This window comes from Stegastes partitus, unplaced genomic scaffold (genome assembly GCF_000690725.1).
Source record: "Stegastes partitus isolate 25-593 unplaced genomic scaffold, Stegastes_partitus-1.0.2 Scaffold1559, whole genome shotgun sequence".
Classification (NCBI taxonomy): Eukaryota; Metazoa; Chordata; class Actinopteri; family Pomacentridae; genus Stegastes; species Stegastes partitus.
Window position 1 is genome coordinate 147,141 of NW_007579290.1, and position 18,264 is coordinate 165,404.

General features: G+C 39.5%; 2 protein-coding genes across 3 annotated transcripts in view; one reads left to right on the forward strand and one right to left on the reverse strand.

Moving 5' to 3' along the window:
- Nucleotides 1-8,755, reverse strand: part of myom1b (myomesin 1b) — a 43,625-nt gene extending 34,870 nt beyond the window's left edge. The window contains exons 1-8 of one of the 2 annotated variants that reach the window (XM_008300563.1): nucleotides 8,632-8,755; nucleotides 8,108-8,340; nucleotides 5,860-5,994; nucleotides 5,586-5,760; nucleotides 3,745-3,902; nucleotides 3,483-3,575; nucleotides 1,020-1,108; nucleotides 752-793 (exon numbers count right to left, since the gene is read on the reverse strand). In XM_008300563.1, coding sequence (XP_008298785.1) covers nucleotides 752-793; nucleotides 1,020-1,108; nucleotides 3,483-3,575; nucleotides 3,745-3,902; nucleotides 5,586-5,760; nucleotides 5,860-5,994; nucleotides 8,108-8,277 — 862 coding nt within the window. In that variant the 5' untranslated portion in view covers nucleotides 8,278-8,340; nucleotides 8,632-8,755. The remainder of the gene's footprint in view (nucleotides 1-751; nucleotides 794-1,019; nucleotides 1,109-3,482; nucleotides 3,576-3,744; nucleotides 3,903-5,585; nucleotides 5,761-5,859; nucleotides 5,995-8,107; nucleotides 8,341-8,631) is intronic. The other variant, XM_008300564.1, reaches the window with a different exon arrangement.
- A 6,099-nt stretch (nucleotides 8,756-14,854) lies between these two features.
- myl12.1 (myosin, light chain 12, genome duplicate 1) lies at nucleotides 14,855-17,877 on the forward strand. The gene is made up of 4 exons (XM_008300565.1): nucleotides 14,855-14,958; nucleotides 16,488-16,687; nucleotides 16,902-17,063; nucleotides 17,321-17,877. The coding sequence occupies exons 2-4, from the start codon at nucleotides 16,504-16,506 to the stop codon at nucleotides 17,491-17,493; spliced, it is 519 nt and encodes a 172-aa protein (XP_008298787.1). The 5' UTR covers nucleotides 14,855-14,958; nucleotides 16,488-16,503; the 3' UTR covers nucleotides 17,494-17,877.
- Nucleotides 17,878-18,264: the final 387 nt, after the last annotated feature.

The following is an 18,264-nucleotide window of genomic DNA, read 5'->3' on the forward strand; positions in this document are numbered from 1 at the left end:
AAAAAACAAGAGTGGCCATGCATGGACATATAGTCAGTGAAAACTTAAAGTCCACCACAGTGTTTTCAAACCAGATTCCTGTGACCTTTTTACCTTCAGTGGCCCCTGCATTGTCGCCGCAGCATTAAGGAAACAGAAAAGCTGTTAGTGCAAAGGCATCCGCTCCACCCAACATCTGTCTCATACAACATCTGCTCACACAACATCCCGCCACACACATCAGCTATGAGTCATCAACAACCCAGCATTGAGTCATTTTTACAAAGATTAATGACAAAATTAAAGCTGTGTTATTTTTACCTTTACTCTTCTTGTATTGTAATAAAAGTGGTCACTTGTTACGACAAACCCACAGAGCATTATCACACAGCTGTTTAGCTTTGCGGAGCCTTTTAGCCCCTTTTTTAGCTCGTTGGTTTGGCTTTTAACCGCCAACAAATTTGCTTTTATTATCAATCAGCTGCAGGTGAATGTTGTCAGCAAAACAGCTCTGATAATCCAGATGTGTGCTACATGCCCAGCTCCAAACAGCAGACGCACAAAGTTAGCAATTAGCTGGTAAGGGGAGTTGAGCAGCTGAGCGACAGAACCAAGTGGATATTTTTGAAGAGCTGGTGGAGACCAAAACAGAGCTACAAACAGACAGACTTATGGACTCCCTATTCAGAAAAATTATAAATGTTTGTTTGCTAACATTGGCAGTAATATAATTAGACATGTTGAGAATTATTTTTGAGATTTTCACACTTACGTCTGGGAGATGGCAGATTCTCATCAATGTCACCTTTGAACCCTGCAGAGGACAGTCGCTATTAATACATGCAGCACATACAGAGTGTTGTGTGACACCGGTGATGCACTGAATGTACAGTATTTTATTAAAATCACACGAGATGGTGCAGCGTTTCACACACACAAGCACTGAGCAGTTGATTTGGACAATATAATGAATGTATTTATCTTCTGATTTGGCACAACTTTGTGATTATGGGGAATCAGTGGGATTTCTTGAAACCTACTCTTGACGACGACGGAGGCGAAAGCAGACTGCTCTCCCTGGGTGTTCATAGCGGAGACGTGATACTGCGCCGTGTCATCAAAATCACATCTGAAAGAGGAGAACATCAGCTGATCAATTCTATCTTTTTAGGATTCACGTGTTTTGGTGTATGCTGCCCTTCCCCCCCCTGCCTCGGCCCTCTGCCATGTAAATAACACCATCTATGTGAAGCCCGACTGTACAGCGTTCCATAACTCCCGGCCAGGAATACTCTGGCAATAAATAGACACCGCTGGTGATGTCACTCTCACCAGGTGTAGTGAGTCTCTGTGCATGAAAGTGTCAGTGCTTAAAAGTGCAGAACAGAAACCATGAATGTGACTCCAAGAAACGTGGAGAAATGTGAGTTTCATTTGGCTGTTTATGGATGTTGATGGAGACTATTATTAGATGTGTTTTTTAATTCTCGATGGCAAAATAATCTGGAAGTTCTTGAGCTCACAGGCCTCTGGTGTGAGTCAAACAGGGACAAAGTTAAATACAGTATCAACACCTATTTACCCCACACATCAAGAGTTTGGCTCTAGAGTCATACCATTTTAATGGCCGGATATGCTGAGTGACGTACACAATTATATTTGTTTAAAGGGTCCCAGCTTTCCTCTTGATGTCCAAAGTCAGTGTTTTATATTTAGATTAAGCTGTTTAATAGACAAACTAATAAACTAAGGCTTAAGGAGAAGTAAGGGGTATTGGATCGTGGTTAGTTTGTGGCAGATGTGTTGTGAGGTCGAGGCTATAGCCCAGAATGCTTTATGAACAGTGAAATTCTTTTTTTTCTTTTACAAAATTAAGTCGAATTTTTAAACAATAGCAGTTTTCTATTTATCTGATATTCCACGTGTGCATTAAAGACCTCAGAAATTATATGATATAGTTGACAAAAACACTGGGATCTTCTTTTACTGTTTGTAAAAGTCTGATGTTTACTAAATTCAAAAGATTTTTCTGTCATAAGTGTTTTATTAGAGAGAGTTTTCCTTTTTACAGTCTTACAGCAGCATATTTGCAGCAGCAGCAGCATTATTGTGTACATGCATACTTCCTCGTAACTGCGTAAAAAAACGTGACTTCTTTAATTGATAAACTAAAAATTAGGGCAACAAATAGTCTAGTAGCAATGAAACACATTTTTATTGTTTTATTGTAAGTTGCTGTAGTTAGATAAGCTGTCATATATGGTGCGGACAGATTTTTTTTGTCAATAGCAGCAGATTTACTTATTATTATTACTGATTACTATTAGTTATTTATTTTGGATATCAAAGGAAACTTTATGGGTTTCATCTTGCCTGAACTTGCAGCTTTTCTCCTGGAATATTTAAATGATCAGTCATCTAGATTACTATTAAATACGATTGATGGAAACAAGTGTTTTTGAGGCAAACGCATCTCTCTACGTACATCACATAAATAGAACTAATTCCGAGGCACACAGTTGATAATATTGTGTCTAACCATAGAAAGAAGTTGACCTGACTTTGCAGAGAGTGTCTCATATTTTATATTCATTTTACTCTGAAATTACTTGAAGACGGTTTATGTTGGACTGAGCCCTCAGTGTGTGAAGAACATCTTTGGTTTACTGTGTCAGTATATCAGAGTTGGCTTTGGCCACTGGTGATCCTCGTCCAACCATAGCCACTTCTTCCTTGAAGCCAAATTTGAATATTTTGGTGCCAATCAGAGGAGGGGACAGTGGAGCAGTGGTTAGCACTGTCGCCTTTCAGCAAAAAAAAGTTGCTGGTCAGCTGGGGCCTTTCATGTGGAGGTTGTGCGTTCACTCTGTGTCTGCATGCCGTTGCTCCGGCTCCCTCCCACAGTTTAGAAATGTACTTGTTAGTTATAAGTGATTCTAAATTGGTCATGGATGTGTAGGATGGTCTTGAACATATAGATATGTGCAATATGTTGTTTTCCACACACGGAGGAATTTCCACATATGGAAGAATCTGTGCAATATAAACAGTACAGATGTATATTTCTTGTTTATTTCTATTTTCCAGTGATATTCCCGACACATTTGCACTATCCCCTTTGCTGTAATACTGCAAATTTCCCTGCAGTGAGATTAATTAAGGCATATCTTAACATATCACATCTTAGCTCAAAAATGGCAAAACAATAGTAAACTCAAATCTAAACTTATACTATCCTTACAGGAACACTACAGAAAGTGTAACTCTTTTCTGCAGATTATTTACCTCTATCATCAAGGTAGATAATCTCAATAGTTGTGGTAAAACTTAAGCTACAGAGGTGGAGAGCTGCAACTTTTCTGGTTACACAACCTGTATGAAAATATAAAAATCTCTCCAGTGATTGCGCTGCACTGATGTTAAACCGTGGCACAGGATATGTATCTGTGGATTTATGAGAACAGTGTATTTTAGGTGCTGCGGACATGAGAAGCTACACCTACCTGTTAATCTCCAGTGAGTGCACGCTGTATCTGCTCTCAAGTTTATACTTGCCAGGGTTGGCAAGAGGGTCAATTGCCACATTGTTTTTGTACCTTGTAGTGGGAGGCAGAGAACATGAAAGAGGACAGACAAGAGAGAGGAAGACAAAAGCTTGAAAATGATGGAACGGAAACAAAAGAGGAGCTGTGAAAACTACATGGTTGTATTAGGGAGGGTGTCGACAGGACAGAAGGGACGGGTCGGAGGTGATCTGCGACCTACCAGACGACTCGGGGGTCGGGCCACCCGCTGACGGTGCAATGCAGCCGCACACATTGCTTCTCCCACACAGTGTGGGAGCGAGGCTTAATCACAAACTCTGGGGAGTGCATCAGGCTGTCTTCGTTCATGCGCTTGAAGTGCTCCTCGTGTTCATGGATCTAAAGATAGCAGAGTAGATGACTGAGGACAGACTCACCTCTGCCAAACCAAACAATCCCTCATGATTTCACCAGGAATTCACAATGCACGCTCGCAGCAACAACAAACTTTAACATATGCAAATATAAATCCAAACCCAATTTGTTTTTGCACATGCAACACTAGAATGTCCTATGAAGGGTGTTGAGGCCTCGTCTAGTTGTGCGTCTATCCTCAGCACACAGAATGACAACACCACTGCCTCCCTGTGTCTCAGGAAACTCGATCTCCTGAAGAATTTGTCACCCAGTAGGAAGACTATCTGGCAGAGCGGAGACAGATAAATGCAGTGACGGGAGTAACTGTGGCTTTAAAGATGCTCATTGAGTGGCTGGATACTACTTCACATAATCACCCCGGGACATAAATAACTTCCTTGTGTAAGGGGCAGTAATAACAACCACTTAGCCGCAGGCACTTGGTATTCTTAAGCGCTACTAATGAACTGTGGTCAGCTATGTTACTATGGAATTAATATAGTGTTTCGTAGCCCGATATTGCGTAGAGACAATCTTTTTTAGTCTGAAAGTCTTTCTGTGACGTCACAAGTAACAAAAAAATAATATGATATGCCCTGAAGTGGAATGGTTTTCTGTGATGATGCATGAGGCCAACCAGTAAGATCACAACTGAGGTTTGTTTGTTGCAATTGCACAACTACAAAAGCAAATTCATGATGCCGCACTTAACACTTAAAGCTCATTTTTAATGTCATAACAACAAAATAGAGACTTCTAATGCTGTGTCTGCTAAGTGCTAAGTCAGTCTGCGGTGTCTTTGAGAATAAAGGTCTGTTGTGGTGCCAGTTTGTGTAGAATAATGTTTACTGTAACCAGATCACTCTTTAAGTTTTAGCCTCTTCACACTGGCATGTTTTAGGATAGATTTTAGGATTCTGTTCTGGCCTCCCTCCTGTTATGTTTTCTGACCTTTTAGTACCACATGCATCAGTCTGCACTTTGAGATCCTCAGACAAAAGTCTTTTGTTTATTTTTTAGGAGCCTGAAAACTAAATCAGACAAGATGTTCCCGTTTATGGCCCTGCAGCTCTGGTGTGATCGGCGTGAAGAAATCAGGTCGGCATCTCTTTTAAGTTCCTTTTTAAACACACTTTTATTGTCTTATAAGTCTTTTCTGGTTTTACTTGACTTTTAATTTCCTTTGGGCTGTCTTTTATTTCTAATATTTTTAAGCTTTTTTAACACTATTAGTTTTTAAACATCATGTTGTTTATATCTGTAAAGTTTGATTTTATGACCTTGTAACTTGGATTTTGAAAAGTGCTCTATAAATTCTTAATCTTATTCCTATTCTTATTCTTGCTCTTGTTCAGATTTGTATGTGTATTTGTATTCTTGTTCTCAATCCTATTTCTATTCCTATTCTCATTCTTCTTCCTATTCTCCTTCCTATTCTGATTCTCGTTCTGGTCCTTATCCCTATTCTTATTCTTACCATGATGCATTATGCCAGTATTATGTAATGACTGTTATGAACAGAGATGTCACAAATACAAAAATGAGAAAGTCTGCAGGTTTTTGCACACACACACCAAACAAACACGACTACAGAACACTAAGTCTGAGCTCTGTGGCGTCAACACTAAGAAGCGCTTCTTCCTCAGCGAGGAATCCTCCACTGACCCTTTTGTTCAGGGAGATGCGTTCGGCCGACTCGCGCATGGCCTCCCTCCTGGAGATCTGCTCTGACCTCTCCATCTCCAGACCACTGGTGAACAAATCCCTGCGGGCCATGTATCCTGCAGTGCCCCTCCCTCTCGCTTCCTCTGAATCTGAAAATCTTGTAGCGAACTCTGGGCTGGAGCAGAGCAGCCGGGGATGGACGTGGGGGAGCAAAGGCACATCATGAAAACTGAAATAACACTCTTGTATTTCCAGTAGGTGAAGCGTCGGTTACCTGCCCCTGAAGATTGGCACTACATAGCCGATGATTTGGTTCTCTTTATCCACAGCCAAGTAAGTTGGCTTGGCTCTCTTGGGTATGGGGCTGAGTCTGCTCTCCTCCAGCCCAGAGTGTGAGGACACTTTGAGTCTGAGACATACAGAATACCATGAGCCTGGCAAGCAGCCAGACAGAGCAGCTAAACAACATGACATAAACATGTGGGGACAAAGCCAAGGCCGGGGGGAGGATGAGAGGTAGATTAAGGTTCAGGGGGAAAGGAGATGGTTTAGTTTGGATTATTGCATTTCTACACCCTAATTATTATGTTTTCAATATCAACAAAGGCCATCGGATACGAAAGACAACGTTGGCTCCACTGAGAGCACCATTATTCAATCATCAAATCCAGGAGTAAAAACAAACCAAATATCTCACAAATCCTATTAACACCACATTAAACAATCTGAATAGATTGTCCTCAGACTTTTTAATGCTCTATTTTTATTGTAAATAGCAACAATTTTGGCACCTTATGTCTCCAACCAGCACAGTTTGCACATTTGTTGCACACATTCTTTTATACATTGGTTTCCTTATCTTTCTTGAATGTCTGAGCTACTGGATATCTTGAATTTCCCCCAGTGGGATCAATAAAATCCACCTCTATCTGTATCTAAAGTTAAATTTTCCATCTCTCTCTTTGTGCTTTCTTTAGATAAAATCAGGAAAGTGACAGCAAATGGTGACAATTACTGAAGAACATTCCAACCTGACAGTAAGATAGTTTCTATGTTCCTTTTTTTGAGGTTCTCACGTTAACAAGATTCTGTCCATCGTATTCTTTCGGTCAGGCGCCGCCCAGTTTGTCTGGGGCAACACTATCTGCAGCTCTGGAGAGCCGGGGGCGGGGATTCACAGCGTGAGATAACAAGAACTCGATAAGGAGGCAGGGGCAAGACGGGTGACAGGGCAGCTGCCCTCATTCTTCCTGTATCTATCTGGGTCAGCGTCCCTTCATCTCTCACCATGTAACAGCCACTTGACTTTCCAGGATCGCGCTTGTATTGGCTTGATTTATAACACAACAAATGAGAGCCGTCGCATATGACACGAAACACACATGATCTCTGTGCAGCAACAGCATTATCGTAATCACGCTGACTGTTAAATCATCATCACATCATCATCTTGCTCTCCTCGCCTCAGCACAGATTTGGGGGCTGGTGTGCTGCCCAGCTATGAGTGTAAAGGCAAAGATCAGATGGTGTTAGTAAAACCTAAGCCCTCTGACCTGTTCACACTCTCCAGGCCAGTGTATTTAAAGATTTGCCAGACACTGTAAAAGACGGGATCACTTTGTTATTCCTGGGATAGAAAACCGCAATCCTGCAAATATCACTGAAGCTGAACTGGTCTGGTCATCATGTTTGATAGACTTTTCTTTTTTATTTTGCAGATTTGTGGCTGTGTACCTTCAAAATACGGGTGTTTTTGTACGTTCTATTAACTCCAACCTTTAGGTCACAAACAACAACAGAAACTCCACTAATCCTATTTGATCCACGTGTGTCTCCCTTAGAAACACCAACCGGCTGACCAGTTCATCCAACCAACAACAACTCTCCTCGTGTCTATTGGCATTAAAACAAAAAACAAAATGATAATCGATGTGATCGGGCTTTAAAGACTGAGTGAATCCACCACGCAGGGATTGAGTTTTCAAGTGAAGGAGACTTCTTGCTTTCACTCTCGCATGCTATGCACAGGTCAAGATGCTATTTCAGTCAATGCCATATACCATAACACTGCCATTACATAACACTGCACATCCTTACAGCTTATCTAACAGCAGATTTTTTTTTGCTCAGAAAGGGGTAAAAACTACACAAACAAGTTATTTTTCTTTTTAGTTATTTGGGGATGCTTGTGGTAAATTAAGGCTTCATCGGGATGCATTAAACGGGGCGTCTTTCATGCAAAGAGCTTCGTGCAGGATGCAAAGCTGTTTTCAATCAGTATGAAGACCCTCAGATGTGTGTGAGGGGTTGATCAGAGTGAAAGAAAACTCAAGGGAGGTGGGGGAGAAAGATGGTTACTTGATGACAAGGTAAGATGATCCCAAAGCTGTGACGGGGGGGAAGAGACTCCAACAAGGGTGATGGAGGTGAACTGGATCAGGTAGATGGAGGTGTTAGGGAGGTGGTAGTAGAGTTTTCCTGTCACTGATGATGAAGGTGCGATCCTCCTTCCTCCTCCTTACCCCCTGCTCCTGGTGCTGATGGCGGAGGAGACGCTGCTGCTGCTGCTGGCGGCGGCAGCATACCTGCTGCTGGACTGGTACTGGCTCAGTTTGGACTCCGTCTCCTTGCTACGGTAGCCGCGGTCGTAGTGGCGCTGGTGCTTCTGGTAGAAGGGTATCGAGCCGGACATGATGCAGGCCGCTCCTCGTACAAACCTCTGAGTTTCTGAGTTTCTTCCTGTCTATGCGTTTGTCTGTGTGGTTGGTTAGTGTGCAAGAGCGACATCATTTAATGTAGGTTCATCGTAAATTGATAAGATTCTTTCTTAATTAAAAATGGGATAATTAATCTAGAACTCAAGATGGGAAAAAAGAAACCATACTGAGTCAACAGTTCCAAAAAAAGACAACAACAGGGAACCTCTAAATTCAAACCTGCAACCAAGAGATGATTTAAGTTTCAGGCAATCAGGCACTTTGTCAGCATGCTCAGACAGACATATGCAATGCAAATCTCACATCTTACCCCAGCAGAGGCCACTTACCCCAGACAGAACCCCTCAAACTCCAAGCTTTAAGGGAAAAGATGGCCCAATTCCACACTTTAAGCCTGATATCCCAGCAAACCTACAGGTAGCTGCGTACAGTGCTGTGGTCTACACAACAAAAATAATATTGGCCCTTGCCAGAGTGTCCAAGCAGCAGTCGCAGCCTTTTATGGTGAGGGTGGAGATAAATATAGCCGAGAGCAGAGCTGGGGGGCAAGTCGACTCCCGCAGGGCAACACATTTATGGGTGCAGGCATCTGCCAATGAGCATAACCTGCCTGACATGCAGGTAAACACAAGGCTGCTTTTCACTGTTTGTGTTAAGATATCGTGTCGTTCTTTGATCTTTAAATGACATTTTTTGGCCTTTTGATCCACTTTTTTTAAATGTATGAAATGTACAGAATGTGTTTGAATGATTGTGTGTTTACTTTACATTCATTTATTCACAGTTTCCTGATTATTTAACACTTTATTGTCCACGTTTTATGAAAATGACAAAGTCTACATACTTAAAAATTAAAGTCACATCATCCAAACATCATCATCTAACATTTTTTTCATGCTCAGATTTGGGTTTAATCTTCTTTATCATACATTTAGCTCAGTTTTAGATGTTTTCTTATGTCTTTCTAAGTTGTTTAGCATCTTGCTGGCTTCTAAGCTACAGTACACCACTGCTGGTTAACCTCCAGCAGCTTTTGTCTTGGCTTCTTACGGCAGTAATCTCAGCTGTGTCTGTTGCTAACTTTAGCTATGCTATTGTTACTTGCTTCGCACACAACAGATGCCACTTAGTGTCTCTTTGTCACTCTCCCTTTCAGTGTCACTCTGATATGTGAAAGTACACAAATGTCTCCTCCTGTCTCCTCAGGTCATTAACAGCTAATAAAGGAAAGGTAAATAGAAGTGTCAGAGTTCAGCGGCTGATTTTTAATCATGCTGATGCCAGGATGACACATGAATATAAATTACTTTCCTATTTAAATAAATTATGCCAAAGAACACTTGGCAGGTAGGTTTCATTCTGCTGCCACAAAAGTTTGGACATTGTTCTGGAAATCGACTTCAACACTAACATCTGGGAAGTTTCCATGGCAAAAACATCACATCGCTGAAAACGTCTGAGGCTTTTGCGATGAACATTCCTCTTTTCTGGCCCTCACCCACCACTGTTTCACATAATACAGCGGTCAGCCATCAGCAGGACAGAATACCTGAAATGTTATGGCAGCAATGTGAGGTGTGAGCCCATTAAAAGAGATCAGCCCACGATTATACACTGAGGGGAGCTAATACACGACATTCATCGGGCTACAGTGCTTCATGTTGTCTAATGAATAGAGGACACACTGTGTAATACGCTACAAGACACTACTTGGTTTTCCAACATGGCAGCTTCCAAATGTTGAGATTAAGTGAAAAACAGGAGAGCTGCACTAATTATCAGATAAATAGGATCAGTCTGGTTTAGCTTGTGAACATCCTGCTTCAAAATGAGTTTTCTACAGTTCAGAATGATGTTATTACTACTAATACTAATATACCCACTACGAATACTAATAATAACGATGCTAACTACTACTACTACAATGACGACAACAATGACTACTACTAATACGAATACTACTACTACTACTAGCAGTGCCAATATTACTAACACTACTGCTAATATTACTACTACTACCATTGCAACTACTAGTACTGCTACTCCTAATAATATCGGTAATAATAATGATAGTTCTACTGCTACTATGATGATGAAGACGATTACTACTACTATTGCTACTATTACTACTTCTACTACTCTACAACTATGACAACAACTACTACAACTAATACTCCTGCTTCTAATAGTAATAATAATAATTATAATATTTCTATTTCTACTTCTACTACTACTACTATTACTGATACTACTACTGATGCTACTACTACGACTTGTAGTGCTGCTACTGCTAATTATAATGATACTTTCAATACTACTACGGCGACAAAGATGACTACTACTACAACTAATAATGACAATAACTATAATAATTTCTACTACGAGTCTTACTTCTACTAATATTAATACTAATACTACTAGTACAACTACTAGTGCTGCTACTCCTACTAATAATAATAATACTTTTACTATTACGATGAAGAAGACTACTACTATTATTATTACTTCTACTTCTACTACTCTGCAACTACATCAACCACGACTACTACAGCTACTACTATTAGTACTACTAATAATAACTATAATAAGAATTATAATACTACTACTATTACTCTACAACTACGACAACGATAAATGCTGCTAATAATAATATTAATAATATTATAAATAGCAATACTTATACATTTTATGTATATAGCAAATTCCAAATGGTGCAACAATAGGTGCATAACATAAAAGCAGATTATCACAGCAGCAACAAAAAAAATGTAAATAAGATAAAGTTTAGTTAAACCAGATGATGCATTACTGCAGAATAAAGTTTACTGATATATTTAGGTTAAAAAAAATCCATCTAATAGTAATTGTCATGATGCACTAACTCCTTGGAGTCCATAGCTACATATTTTTACACCTTTTTGTGCAGGTTAAACAAACAAATATAATATGACATTTAGTGAACTTTGGTGACTTTGGCAGGTGTTATTTTACCATTGCTACTTGTTTCCCTCTGTTTTCACTCTATATGCTAAGCAAATTAGCTAATTGCAGCTGGCTTTAGCTCCGTATTTACTGCAGAGATGTGACAGGACAATAAAACTGCAATCCTCATACTGTAAGAAAGTGAATAAGTGTATTATATTCACCCTCTTATGAAACATCTCCTTTTGTTACAGTAGTTTTCTCTATTAGTTTGTTTTATACATGTACTGCAAATAAATATTTCCTAAATGTCTGTTTTTATCCTGTGTAAGATGTGTGCAGTTAGAATGTGCAGCAATAATAATCATATGATAATATATTCAATATATTTATATCATAAAGCCCAGGTCTTAGTGTCCTGCCAGACACCTAAAGGTAAAGTAACCTGCAGGATTAGTACATATGAGTGAACATCAAAGAATAGAACATAAAGTCTCTCTGCAGCTTTTGTCACAACCATCCTCGGCTTTACTCTGATCTAACAATAAGCCCCAATTATCAAGCAGCTGCCGCTCACCGCTCAGTGTTTTCCTTGAAACTCTGCAGATCCACAGAAGAAGTCAAGTGCAGGAAGGCGACAACACAGTCATCTAATGACTTCATCCCCCTCCTGGTATTTATATATGCCACATAAATCTATTTTATTTCATCACCTTATAACTGGAATATTCAACTCTGTCCTCAGTTATTATTACAGTGAGTACGTCTGTATAATCCAATACAGTTTAGAATTCAATCCAGTAACAAAAACCTGCAACTGTAAAGCCTGTAATGTTCACTTCTGTTTGTCAGAGAGGTGCTGATTCAACTTAATGGTCATTTTAAAGGCCATAGTTGTTTTAAACAGCATCATACTGGAAAGTCCTTCTGATATATTTTTCACTTCACACTTACAAACATAAATTAATTTACTAACTTCAACTTTTCTCTAACTGAATAAGGTTCACATGGACCATGTTCATGTCTGGTGTTTCTCACTGACTCCAGCTGTCCAGGAAATTCCAACTGTACGGATGTCCCAAGGGATCTATTTAGACTATTTTTATGTCCCGGGTTGTTTTGGCTTCGTACACTGAAGATATGTGAAGATAGCAGTTCTAGATGTGAACACATTCACTGAGCTCACATACAAGGTAACATGCTGAGACACTGTTTTATAAATTGGTTTAAATATCACTGAGCAAAAATGGAAAATGTCCTATGAAAGCAGCACTCTCTAGTGGTTTCATGCAGCACTACAGTGTCGAATGAAACATACTAGAAATGCACAGCGGTCGATAAAAAATGGTTAATTGTCCTGTTTTCATTTCAGTTTGAATGATTTCATTTGCATTAATCAAATTTTAAATGCAAAGTGTTGAGAAGTTGAGATGTTTGGAAGCATTTTTACTTTTAGAGAGTGAAGAAAATTACTTTTTATTGGTTTCAGTGACATAATTACATCTTTCTAAACCTAACACAGACTCTTCTTAAGCTTTGATGACCAATATTAGCTTGATTTTAAAATCTGACTACAAGACATGGTGGTCCAAAATAATATTCCTCCTGTACCTGACAATAAACAGTCTTAAACTTTTTGACCATCAAGATGCAACAATGCTGTTATTTGTCTTCATCACTGTAATGCCAGTTTTCGCTTTAATAATAAAACACAATAATAAACACAGAGGAGGACAAGAGACCATCAGTGAAATCCATACTCAATTAGATATTTAAAAAGAAAAAAAAAGCATCTACTCATAAGCATCACTAACACTTCTTATGTGATTTGTAGATCTATACAGCTCCCTCTTGTCTGTTTGGTTACAACATATAACTGTAATTATAAATGACTCATGGCAAATGTCCAACCATTCGGTTATCAGCTTTGAAAGTGATGTGACAGCTGGTCAGAAAAGACAGATGTGGCCTGTTTTAACCTGTGAGTCAACAGTTCCACATGTTACTCTTCAAGTCCTGCAGCAGTAAGCCTGTGTTTACAGCACTGACCGCAGTGCCAACTGTTGTCTGACCCACGTTAGACAGTCAGGACCTATAATTATCCATCCTCTCAACATTTTTTCCTATTGTGTTGGTTTTATTAAATGATCTTTGTTTGACTTTTCATTTCTTTCACTTTATTTAAAGGTTTTGAGGTTTAAATCTCCTTTTCTCAAAATGAAATCTAGCAAAGAAAGCATAATTACATTATACAGAAAAAATACACATACAGGTTTAGCAGGATGTCTTTTTTTCCAACAAAGCTTTCAAAATAACATGTTACAGTAACATTAAAGATCAAAATTAGATGGGGAGGGAGTATAAAAAAATTCTAAGATTTCTTTTCAACTATTTCATAAATGGTGACACCACCCACCTAATTGGTTAATTACATCAAGGCTATTAAGGCAAGCCAGACTACACTCTATCACATTGAACAGACTATTGTATAAGTCAGCTGTGGCCAAAGGCAAAAGTAAAGCATTGTGTAATGTAGTTAGACTACATCACGGCACATCGTGTTTTAATTTGGTTTTGAAATTGTACTTGAAAGCTATTAAGTTTGAGATCTAAATGCCAGATTACTGTCAGTCACAATGCCAAGAAAACTGACTGGCTGTATCTGAAATTCACTAAATTTTAAAAGCTAGCGACTCAAGTTGCAGTAATGTGTTTTCTTTGCAGTCAATTTAGGGATAACTCATTTGTACAAAGCCAATTATATATTTTGTTTAGCTCATTATTTATTGTTAGTCTGCACTTGATTAGTTTCCAGGTTAATTTAGGCTATTCAAATAGTGCATTCTACTGGGTAAGGTTATGTCATCAATAAAATCACATTTTTAATAGAGTATTCTTTAATATTTTGTGTGTTTGAGTGTGGGGGGTATAGAATGGCAAAGAGGGCTCTAGCCCAAATAATATTCCAGGGTTTAAATTAGTCTAAGCTGCATCTACCAGGTTAAAAAAAACAGGTTAACCCCAGCTCTGGCCTGGCCAGGGGGTGTATTTTGGTCTGTTCCATCAGTATGCTAGAAAAGAGCATAATTAAAGAAGCAAGCAAGATTAAGGTATGTGTGCCATCAAACTACAAGTAAATGCTTTAAGTGATTTATTTTATTTTTTTGGCAAACAACATAAACAGGAAATAATGAAGTGACAATTATTGTTTGCGTCACACAGGTGTAAGCCATCCAATTGTGCAAAACAATAATGTGATGCTATACAATGATTCCATGTTTGTCCTACTGATGATAAGGTCCACATTCCCAATGTCAACGCTTCCCTGCCTTAATTGCACAATGCAAGGAAGGATGTGTTCTTTCTTCCCTTAAAAGGACATACCCAGGAATGTGAACGCAGGCTGGGGAGTGTTGGTGGAAGTTACACTTGCTCCACCGGGGGTGTAAGGATAGATTATGTATTTTATTTGCAATATTTTTAGCACAATTTTAATAATTCTTTTTAGTTTCGGTTCTTTAAATAATATTCAAGGGTATTATTTGGACCAAAAAATGCAATAAGTGTTTGTCAGATAAGCAATAAGGGTTTTATACTTGACAATCACACCTCTTTTCATCAGTTGGTTTGTTCCGACGTTTTGTACGGAACCTAGCAGTATTATGAGGAAGTGAAGGGCGGTGGTTCAGAAAAGGCAGCACCGGACTAGCTGACGAGTAACTAGTTGTTGTGAGGTAAGACCGTCTTTTGATTTATATTTCCGTGTTAGTTAGCTGCATTATATATGGCTCACGATATATATACACCACACAGATATCCACACTGTTGGATGCTTTTATCTAAATAGCACGCCACCTCACCGTTTTTACCGCTCGATTGATTGCGTTGAAAACACGGCTAACTGCTAGCTGCGCGGCTAACGACTCGACAGCGAACGCAATGATATCGAATTGATTGATAGTAGACGGCTGTTCCCCATTGTTGCCGTTAGTTATTCGCTTTTTAAATGGAACATATGCATGTAAACCTGCCTGTCTTCAGCGGAAGCCCGGTGTTTAAAGTTAACGTTTACTGTCGCTCAAGCTAGGCCGCAAACCATTAATACCGTGCAGGTATTTAATATGCGCTGACAGGTGGTGCGTCAAAATCAGACCCTGAAACTAATGAACACAGTGAGTAACTTGTTTGTAAATGGTTAATGGGTAGTCTCTGTGGTTTACAAGGGACTGAACAACGACAAAATGTTAGAATACCAATAACTATTTGCCTTTTGAAAATGTTTGTTTTTAATTGATGAAACTACGAGTTAATGAATCAGCCAAAAGACACTAAACGAAGCAACACCTTAAAAATAACCTTCAAAATACATTAATTGTTGGTTATTTTAAAACAAATATGATCGTTTGTTGTCAGCATTTTTGCTGTTAGAATGTGTTGCTTTTGTTTTAGTGTAATTATTAATTTTTTTTGTACTATTGGTTGTATTGAGCAAGTACTTTGAAAAGTGCTGCTTTCGGGAACATGAACATTTAAATCTGTACTACTTAGTGTTTATGTTGCCAGCAGTGTCCCAGATAATATCAGCACATCTACGGTGCGTCAGGCCTCGATCTTGATAGCACTTGCTGTCTAAGCCGGTTAAGTCCATTTTCCATGAACACTAAATAGCAAAAACGTAAGAGCCTGTCATCATGAAGATGTTAAGGTCGGACAGGTCAAGTCCACTTTCAGGATACTTCCTGATAAGGGCATTTGTCCTCACATCAGTAATTCTCCTGCCCGCAGTGAAGCCAGTGAGCTGATCAACCCAGAAAGATGAGGAACATTTCCATTTATAGCTCAATGAGGGACACCACACTGGGGATTCAGTCAGAGAATTAAAATACTCTGCCACCGTGTTGTGAACATAGCTGACGGAATCTTATTTTGAGTAACCGCATGATCTACTTTCCCTTTAATCAGACTGGCTCCCTCTGTCATTGGTCCTGTCAACTGCTGTCTCTCTTATCTTATATTTTCTTCCATATCTGCAGTGTCGACTTGCAGATTATGCTGCTCATATATAAGCATGTATACAGTCTTTATACTGGTATTTTCCTTATCTACTTTTCCAAATGTAATGGCACTGCCAACCCTTGATCACTGAAATTGTGTTTACAGTGGCATTTAATAATGGTCCTCTTAAGGACCAAACTCTTCTCTCAAAATACCAAACTGCACCAGAATATATAACATACCGTCTGTATTTTCTTTACTTCCACAGAAATAAAACATTCACAATGTCTAAGGCTAAGACTAAGGGAAGGACCACGAAGAAGCGCCCTCAGCGCGCGACTTCCAATGTCTTCGCCATGTTTGACCAGTCTCAGATTCAGGAGTTCAAGGAGGCCTTCAACATGATTGACCAGAACCGTGATGGGTTTGTGGACAAAGAGGACCTTCACGACATGCTTGCCTCCCTGGGTGAGTATAAGAGTCTCTGAGACAGTCAGGATGAGCTGAAACCAGGTTGCAGATCTGTCAGGATTAAGGTGCACACCATTCTGCTGTTGATTCATTTGGGTGTGTACCTGTGGCATGCAGACATATTTGAATTTTCATTAGCGGTTAATGTCACTTTGAATTATAACCACTTATACAGCCTTTAATTCTGAATGCATTATACCTGTTTGTACAGGTAAAAATCCAACTGACGAGTACCTGGAGGCCATGATGATGGAAGCTCCTGGACCGATCAACTTCACCATGTTTCTAACGATGTTTGGAGAAAAGTTAAATGGGACGGATCCGGAGGATGTGATACGAAACGCGTTTGCATGCTTCGATGAAGAGGGGACAGGTAATTTTTGACCATTTGCCAAATAAAAATTTCAGGTTATCTACTGTAAAGCTTTTGTTGTTTGAAAGTATTTACAATAATGGTACCTCAAAGGAGTCTGTTAAAGTACTTTGGCTTTGCCCTGTGTGTGAAAGCTGTTAGCTGTGTGAAGACAAATGGTTTCTCAAAGATGGTTGTTGTCTCATTTAAGAGAATTCTGGTGTTGATTTTGTTCAGTTTTTGCCTTCTTTTCTGATTTGACTTATTTTCCTCCACAGGTTTCATCCAGGAAGATTACCTCCGAGAGCTGCTTACGACAATGGGTGACCGATTTACAGAAGACGAGGTGGACGAGCTCTTCAGGGAGGCTCCCATTGACAAGAAGAGTAACTTCAACTACGTGGAGTTCACGCGTATCTTAAAGCACGGTGCCAAGGACAAGGATGACTAAAGAGCAACACCAGCATTTTTCTCTGACCCCCCCTCTCTCCGCCTCTCTGTCATCAGCTAGATCACCGTTGCTGCATGTCTCAACTCTCCAGTAAAAACTCAGTTTTACACAAACCAAAGCAATAACTATCCACTCTGTTTGCTGTGAACTTCCAGTACTGCCAAATTTACACGTCTCTGATGAGAAGGAAAAAAAAAATAAAGTTTTGTCATGTAAAGATGTGAACTGGCAGCACTTGGGAAGCTCTAAGGGATAAATCTTTGCAACTCATGTGATCGGGTTAAGCTGAATTTTTACATTTTATAATATAAACTTTTTAAATAAAGCCCTCTATCAAGTTGTACTTTGCTGTTTCCCTTCCATAAATGACAACTGAAATAATAAGTGTTGCATTAGTTTGTCTTTATTTTTCCTGGGTAATTTTTATGCTTGTGTTTTGCTTTTTTTTCCTTTTCTGGAGCTTGTCGAGTTTTGACAAGTCTGCGCTCCCTCCTCACTGAACTCATTAAACGTGTGCTGACTCGCACAAACTGAATTCTTTCTGTTTAAGGGCAAAGCACAGAGTTTAAAGGACTACACTGAAAGCTGAGAGGGCCCATCGATGTGCCTGTTGAGTTTAAACCTCATATAGTGAAGAGAAAACTGCCCAAATACTGTGACGACCTGTATGTGGTGGTGAGTAAAGTTTTACAGGGGATCAACAGACATGCTGGTTCATAAAACAGCCAATCAGGTGTGATGAAGGTGTTCTCATCTAGTGGTTACATCACA